Source organism: Nicotiana sylvestris, chromosome 2 (genome assembly GCF_000393655.2).
Source record: "Nicotiana sylvestris chromosome 2, ASM39365v2, whole genome shotgun sequence".
Lineage (NCBI taxonomy): Eukaryota > Viridiplantae > Streptophyta > Magnoliopsida > Solanales > Solanaceae > Nicotiana > Nicotiana sylvestris.
The window spans coordinates 215,897,559-215,906,258 of NC_091058.1; the positions used below are offsets into that span (position 1 = coordinate 215,897,559).

Consider the following 8,700-nt stretch of genomic DNA (forward strand, 5'->3'; position numbering starts at 1 on the left):
TATTACACAGCTATAATCACATAATAAATGTGTATGAAATACATATGACTTGCGATTTGGTATACACATAACAGCATATTGAGTTCGAAATAATGCAGCAGCTAATCTGCAAGTCCATCCAAATATATAGTACATTGCAGTTCTGTTGTTAGTGAATATGGTATTAGAACAGAGAATAGCTGCAAGTGAAACAAACGGTAAACACTTTCTCGCACTTGGTATTTATGCCAAACCAAGCAAATTAACCATGACAGTTAAAAATTAAAGTGAGAATAAATATCACATAGCTATGATCAAATAATAAATGTGTATGAAAGACATGTATTGCAAATTTAGTATAAACATCACAGCATATTGAGAAGACTCCGAAATAATGCAGCAGCTAATCTGCAAGTCCCCCATCCAAATATATAGTACATGTAAATGACATTCAGAAAATAGTGCTAACAAATGTACGTACCTCAATCTACTCTATAGTCAAGGTCCAATACAATGTCAATTACCCAATGCAGCAAATTCATTGCCAATCTGCTCAATCATATCCTTGTTAGTCAGTTCAAATGGCCTTAAACTACATCTCAAATGACTCGGGGAAAAATGCTAGGACACAATAAGGGCCCCGAAAATTGGAGGATGAGGATGCCTGGAAGATTACAGCAAGTTCCGATACATTAATGCAACGTTTGTGAAAAAGAAAAAGTGTAAAGGGTTGACATAAGGTCAACCCCCGATTCTTCTGAATTCGTTGCAGGGAAGAAAAAAGCTCCTAGACTGTAGTATAACCTAAACAAGAATTTCCTTGATCTGTTTCTTCTGGTCCTCTGTTAATGATGTGGGGAAAAGAACCTCAAATTTAACATACAAATCGCCTTTCTTGTCACTGAAATGCAGTGGCATCCCTTTGCCTTTAATCTTTCTAACTTCCTTTGGCTTAGTGATCCCCTGAGGAATACATACACCACCAAATTATTAGGGTAACCTATATGAAATTATAGCGCTCTTAGAACTGCATGGTAAGAATTTACCTTCGTGCCAATATCTACTAAATGGTCATCAAGATGTTTAATGGTCTTTTCGAAACCAACCAGCGCTTGTACCTGCATGGAAGAAAAAGAAAGTTTTAAGATCAAGTTAAAAGGTGAATCGAATATCACAATAAATTAAATAAGTGATGGCATTCCCAAATCTTATTGGATAGAAATTGAGTTATTGGACCCCTTTAAGGTTATAATGCCGATTACACTGTACAAAGTATAAAGTGGAGATCTACAAGTGACTCATCAAGAATAACTTGTGAATACAAGTAGACAAATTGCCTATTTGTTGCACAAGTAGAAGACAAGTCTCACAAACAACTGGATCTGAAATATAGGTCCTTTAAAAGAGCATATTCACCTATGCTCAGCTAGGACAAAGTTTAACTGCCTTTCTGCAGGAATTTTTTAGAAGCTTGAATTAGAGCTCATTCGTCTTTGTGATTTGCAGACATCAATGTATGTTAAGACCCAATATGCCCAGCATTTTGTCATTCTAGTTTCTTATCTTAACTCTCCTTTAACAACTTCCATAGTTTGATAACTTCAATTTCAACCACACGATGTTGAATAAATGGGCTTACAGACGGGCATTCTGGTAAATGAATAGAAAATATTACCAGGGTAATAGTAACAGTTGTGTGTAGGTCATTTCCTTCCCTCTTGAAGCGGTCATGAGGAGCTGTGCGAATGCGGAACTGCCCCAAGACATAATAAAGATAAATATAAGTCACATGCAAATCGTACATAATAACAAAATCCATTTTGTGTAGCATGGGATAAAAGTCAAACCTTAAGGTCTCCAGGTTCACCATCTATCTTAGGCTCACCATCCTCATAAAATACGACTTCCTGTCAAAAAGAAACTTCTTACTATTGCAAAACAATGTTCAAAAGACTTATTAAAAGGAGAAAGACAATCAACAATCAGAAATAGTTTAGTGATATTCTTGTTATGGTGTAGTATGACATGACAATAGAAAAAACATTTAGAATAAGTTAGTGCTACTCAACGCCCCACAAGTTTTTCTGAGAATTAAGAAACAGTAACATCTATAATGTTGAAGCCTCTTTGGAATGAAAGAATATATATCACCAAACAAGCGCCTATGATTCCATTCACGTGAACCCTAATAGCTAGAAAGGCCTCTGATAGTTAAATAAGCCAGAGATTTACACTAAAAAGAGTGTATACAGGTCAATTTAGCAAAAATAAGCTGAAACAGTGAGAAATAGATTTTCATAAGAAAGACAGATCAGAGAAGCTCAAAGAAGACAATAATAAAACGAATCAATTGCTTTTACATTTGTTGCACAGAGTTATGCACACAAGAAGAAATGGATCACTGATCAACTTTTAAGTTTCCTATAATTCTGCTATATTTATTAAGCCCTTGCAAAAGTAGGATTATGATGTACTGCCATCAGGCCATTTTAGGATGATCTTGAGGTGCACTACAGTTAAATTTGCCAGTCTTAAGTGTTAGTTGCAGAAATGAGGTTGACTGTATGGAGCATCTCAAAAATCAACATCTAGCAATGGCTAATCTTTACTAGTAGTTGCAGAACTAAAAGGCTCGAGTGCTTAGAGTGTAACAAAAAAGTCAAGCTGGCCAGAAGAACATTGAAAGCAAATTGCACTGTGTACGCTAATGAAGATCCTGACAATACTAGTCAACGAAAAGGTACAAGGAAGCATGTCAAATTGTGTACAAACAAGCTTGATTTAAAAAAGTTCATTGCAATGGAACCTTTGCTAACAAATTAAGTATCACTAAACCAAATTAAGCATATAAGTGAAGAACTCTAGGGGAGAGCTTACTTGTCCATCTTGCATTCCTTTCTCAATATCCACAGTAATTTCATAGCCCTCCCTTTCGAACTTCACATTGGGGCATTTGTCACAGACCTAAAGAGCACGATTGCAGAGTTTAAGAATATTCAGAAGCTATATGTTACAAAGTAGATGAAATACCACACAACACTAAGTTTAAGTTCCTCTGAGGTGATTGAACTAAAAGGATGAAGTTGTATATCTGTTGCATCAAGCATCAATAAGGCGCACCTGCTCTGTCATCTGTTGGAACATTCCCGGACCTATTTGCCGGTGATACACCTCATTGCGGCAGTTGCAGCGCCTCTTACCGGGGGCTGGCTTTAAAATGTTCTTCTCTCTCCAAACCTGTTTTATTCACCAAAACATAGGTAAATGCTAAAAGCCAACTTCACCAGAAAAAATAAGCTGGCCAATAAGACATAATTTCGGCACTGAAGAGCTCCCTTAATGGAGTTAGCATTTATTTAGTGTACTAATCAACAGATGTAGCTAGTGGAGCCCATCTCATGACGCCCCCACACTATCACAAAAACAAAAAAGAACTTGCATTGTGCAACATTGATATCCTAACCATTTATGTAAAACAAAACTTTAAACATAAAGGTTCTGCGGAAAAGGACTTGTACTTTCACACCTTCTCGGTAACAACTTATATTCAAGATGCATCTCGACTAGCTGTGGGGGAAATAAATTTTCTGGCTTCTTTCAAATTCGGGTTGATTATTAATTGTTAATAAAAACAAGGATGAAAAAGTTCAGATCCCTTTTTTATAAATTGCGAGTGAAGTGGGGATGAGCCTAAGCCTTTTAATGACTACTTATAACAGCCTGAAACCATAAATGGCATATTTTACTAATTCAAGCATGTTATAGGTTAGTGATAAAGGTTGCAGCATTAAAATGTCTTTATGCTAACTTGATGAGAAGGCTTCAGTCTTAATATACAAAATAAGTAAAGGTATTACCTTCAAGGAACCCCCCATGTATAAATCTTCCAATGTTGCATCCAAATCAACAATCACATCATCTCCTTTGACAATTTTCTCTTCCTCTTCCATTGAGCCTCCGCCAAAAAACCTTGCAAATTATTGCTTTGTTAGCAAGAAAGACTGCAATTTCATATGAATGGTAAGGGGAAAACCCTCCAATTCATTTAGTAATCGAAATGAAAATAATAAAGAGGAAATTATCAGATTGTAACTGAAATTTCCTAGCAAATATCAATACATACTTAATTTTTCAGTAAGAATCACTACTAAGAATTCATATAGTGATGATGCTCCCAATCCTTATCAAGCCTGGACATTGAGGATTATTCCAAAGGAATGCAACTATCAAAACCCTGAACTTCTTCTCCCTTCACTATCTTAATACATTTCACATACCTGATGACTTCTTCAAGCCACTGTATTGCTAAGCAACTCTTTCTTTTTTAATGACCCAAAAATCCGTTTGGGGCCAACCCGTAGGACCAACTACAGCTGTCGAAATTCGGGGATAATGGGACCGCCCCTCAACCCTTCTCCACTTAAATACTAGGTTTAGTTCGCATGGTGCAAGGCTCGAACCTGGTTCAACCTTTGCCACTTGAACTAAGCCCCGGGGAAAAATGAAGTGTATCATTAAGCAACTGTTTTTAAGCCCGAGCATTATACTGTTCAGCAGGTAAGCATTGGCGGCGCTTAAACCACCACATATTCCACTGCAAGGGATTTTGCCTCAAACTCCGCCTAAGCCAGATCTTACACTGTATATCATTCATCCACTTGCATATACCAAAATTTCTTTGCATTTTTTTCATTTGTTGGATATGCTAACTGAAAATAAATATATATAGGGATCCTACTTCACAAATCCCCCCACCCACCACAAAAGGAAAAAACAAAAAGGAGTTCCACATCCAACTGGCACTGAAGAGTGAGGAGAAGGAAGTCAACAACTCCAAGATTGTTATCCATATCTAAATCATATAGCTTGAAGCCTTGAACTCAAATTAATTCAGACTTAATTCTTTAATCCATCAATAATAAATTTCATTGGCTTTTGCTACGGTTTTTACATGAACTTACAAGTAACTGAGGTAACTTATACTGTTATACAAAGGTTTGGCTGGACAGCTAAATGGAAGGAAATAATTTTATGCAGATGCCTTCAGCCTCAGGGTATGGATTATGGAATAAGGTACCAGATACATAAAACCAAACAATCTTACGTTGTGTGGATGAATAAAATGTAAACGAAACCGAAAATATACTATTTAGAAGAAGAAATGCTGAACACCTGTCCGGTATGCATAAAGCTTAAGGTTACACTTATAATGAGTAATTAATTAATTAAATTAAAGCTGATGAATGAGTTAAAAGTCTCACCTCACCTATGTCTAGTAGCTTCATGCAAAACACTGAGAGACTATAGTTTATTGCTTATAAGTTGTAAATTAGACAATTTGCTTAACACAGTCAATCAATATCAATCAACTTCGCCTCACTACCAAAATAGATGGAGTCTATGAATCCTCGATGCTTAGAGTTGTTGAGCACTAGGTATATTGCACTAAAATGCGCACATTCAATGGCAAGCGAAAAACGAAAAAATAGTACCAAATGAAGTTGGGGAAAATATGGAATAAAGGGCATCAACTTACTGGCTAAATATGTCTTGCATGTTCATTCCTGAACCTCTGCCTCCGCCGGCAGCATGTTGTTTAAGACCTTCTTCTCCGTGTCGGTCGTATATATTCCTCTTTTCACTATCCGACAGCACTTCATAAGCTGTTAATCCCTCAAGGAGATGAGTACCATAGAAAACTATCTTCAAAAATTAAACAATTTAGGACTAACAAGCCACTTAAGTAACAACAACGCCTCAATCCCCACCTAATTACAATGGTCTATATGAATCCTCTATATTCAAACCACTCTTTAGGCACCCATTATTTCTTTTCAAAAATTACTTTAAAAATATCATCTAGTCAGTTTCTAGTAGCACCCAAAAACTTGCATCAACAACTGTACCATCAATTATTTCCCTATATGAATCCTCTACGTCTACTCTGCTATAAATATCATCAAATCTAATTATGTTAAAATATCATCTAATAAGCATTCAATATCAAAAAAAAAAAAAAAAAAATTGCAACAACAGCTATGAGTCAATCTCAAACTAGTTGAGGTCAGCCGTATAAAACCTAAATATTCATTCCCACTGTATATCAGTGCATCTCATTGCATAAACAACAACAACAGTGCCTCAATCACAAGCTAGTTGGGGTTTGTTGTATAAATCCCCATCATCTAAATGCTCCATTTTATCTCCCAAGCGAAGAATTTGGTACTTTTTACTTATTAAGAAAATAATGGTCCATTTAGGTCCATAATATTTCAATACTATGCACGGGTTATCTAAAACTAGGGTTTCTCTAATTTACTCCAGTAATTATACCTCTAAATGATTTAACTCTATTTTTACCGGTTGTAGCAAGTTATTTTTCTACTTTTCAGGTTACTATATCATGCTTGTACGAAGACTTACCTATTGATGCAACTGATGGTGTAAAAAATCTATACACTGACAGTGCAGAACTTAAACTCATCTCTAATATACTAGTCTTCTGGTAAGAACTAATCTTCTAGTCCTATACGAATTTCTCATTGCAATACTCAATAATTTCTCTAATCAACAACTTCTAATAAGTTATAAGAGATATACCATTATTGATTTCTGCAAATTTCTTATTAGCCTCTTCATTTCCCTGATTTTTATCGGGATGATACTTCAAAGCAAGCTTCCTATACGCACGTTTGATCTGTTCGTCCGAAGCGCCTTTCGGAACTTGCAATATGTCATAATAACTCTTCCTGTAACGCATTGAACAAATTCCATGAGAATGAAAACAAAGACCAAATTATAAACAAACAAATACGTAGTGAAATTAAATTTTAAAAAAAAATGCTTACGATGCAATGGCAATTAAAGTGTATGATAAAATGCACAATAAAAACAGCAATTTTGATCTTCCGTGCGCCATATCTCTTCTGGCACAGAGATCACGAAATCTAGGGTTCGTAAACAGATCTACTCGCTGGAATCGAACAATCTGGAATGTTCTTTTTTTTTTATGTGTAATTTAGAATTTTTTTCTGAGAGAGATTCAACAAGATTAACTGTCGTCTCTGTGAATTTTTTGCTGAACTGAATGAAAATCAAGGACTAACTAATAAACCTGCGACGTGGTTTTAATACTAAGTGACCAATAAGAGACGACTACAAGATGAGTTAGCCAATAGAAAACGGCCATGTGGCTTATGACGAACTTTTGTTAACTTTTCGGTGTTTGGGCTTCGCAGGTGTACAGATAGCCGGGATCACCATTTAAGCCATAGCCACAGAATATATACATTTGCATGTTTAGCCAAATCGTAATAACTTTGGCCATACGCAATTAAAGTTGCAAATATCCACGTCTGAAGTTTTTGGCAGCAAACTTCATACTCCTTCCGTTTCAATTTATGTGAACTTATTTCCTTTTTGGTCCGTGCCAAAAAGAATGACCCCTTTCCTTATTTGGAAACAATTTACCTTTATGCAATGATTTATAGCCACACAAAATATATGTGTCTTATTTTACACCACAAGTTCAAAAGTCTTTTCTCTTTTCTTAAACTCCGTGCCCAATCAAATGAGTTCACGTAAATTGAAACGGAGGGAGTATATTTTTTGCCTGAACTTCAGGCACTTATACATAAAGGTCAGGTATTTATGCATGACGTTCAAGTGACCAAATTTTATCTAAAATAATAATTGGTTCTTTGAATTTCAATAATCTAACAAATAATTTAATACCCAAAATAACTACAACAACAACAAAGTCAGTATGATCCTAACCACAATTTTGAGTTTTTACTTGGGTTCAGGCCTAGTATTTATCGTAGTTTCCTTGAAAGTGAGGGGGCTGATTGTAACACCTAATGTCTGATTGGGGCTAATCTTAATGATTCTTTTTGAATAATTGCTATCCTATAATAACCCATAATAGGAATTGACAATTTTTTAGCGGGAAATTTTCGTTTCTATACCATACGGGAAACTATATTACAAAATATGTTCATAGTTTGCATATTACCCTTCATGCTAATAGTATTTCTATAAAATATATACAATGCATTAAATAAAGAATCATTGTAGCGGTAGGATTCCTTATTTAGGCGCGCTAAAAAGGGGAATTAAATATTCTTCCAGATCTTTCACAACGCAAATCACGCACAGTAATAATTATTGTCGGCTTCGTTACAAAATTTTCGTACTCTGTTTTTTGCGACACACTCTGTTTCAACATTTTCTCTGATTTCACAAATCAAAAACAACCAAATCTTCTACAATTCTTCTGTAGCAAACGCAATTATGGCGAAAATCTCAATTATGCTACAATTGAATGGGAATTGGGATAGCTATGGGAGATTTAGAGAATTTCAGGTCGATAACATTGTAGTCGATGAGGATGCGAGTTATAGTCTATTGATTTCTACAATAGCACAGCAATTAATGATTGATACATCCGAAAAAATTATAGAAATCAAATACATTGTCAACGAGCATTGTCCTCCAATGGAAATTAGGAACGATATGGGTGTTCGTGTATACATGGAGACAAAAAAGAAAAAGAAAAACTTAGGATCATATCCGCTATGTATAAATGTTCGCGATTTCAATATGGAATTGAGTGAACACAGCTGCAGGTGTGTGATGTTATTTTTTCTATGAAATTCTGGAACAATGTAAATGAGCTACACTTTATCTACATTTTATCTACAATATAAACTATATATATAT

General features: G+C 35.3%; 1 protein-coding gene across 1 annotated transcript; it reads right to left on the reverse strand.

Annotated features, from left to right (window-relative positions):
• Positions 1–254: 254 nt before the first annotated feature.
• On the reverse strand, positions 255–7,078 carry LOC104233508 (dnaJ protein ERDJ3B-like). The gene is made up of 10 exons (XM_009786911.2): positions 6,828–7,078; positions 6,580–6,728; positions 5,516–5,642; positions 3,837–3,948; positions 3,100–3,216; positions 2,857–2,943; positions 1,827–1,886; positions 1,655–1,732; positions 1,026–1,097; positions 255–942 (listed from the first exon to the last, which is right to left on the reverse strand). Exons 1-10 carry the CDS (start codon positions 6,896–6,898, stop codon positions 784–786), a joined length of 1,032 nt encoding a protein of 343 aa, XP_009785213.1. The 5' UTR covers positions 6,899–7,078; the 3' UTR covers positions 255–783.
• Between the last annotated feature and the right edge of the window lie 1,622 nt (positions 7,079–8,700).

What these genes read in the sequence shown, in the direction of transcription:
- LOC104233508 (XM_009786911.2), bottom strand. Translation starts at nt 6,898, where the DNA reads ATGGCGCACGGAAGATCAAAATTGCTGTTTTTATTGTGCATTTTATCA. An exon ending in AAGGAATGCAAGATGGACAA is followed by an intron (nt 1,887 to 2,856) that starts GTAAGCTCTCCC and finishes TCTTTTTGACAG; the next exon opens with GAAGTCGTATTTTATGAGGA. An exon ending in GTGAACCTGGAGACCTTAAG is followed by an intron (nt 1,733 to 1,826) that starts GTTTGACTTTTA and finishes GTCTTGGGGCAG; the next exon opens with TTCCGCATTCGCACAGCTCC.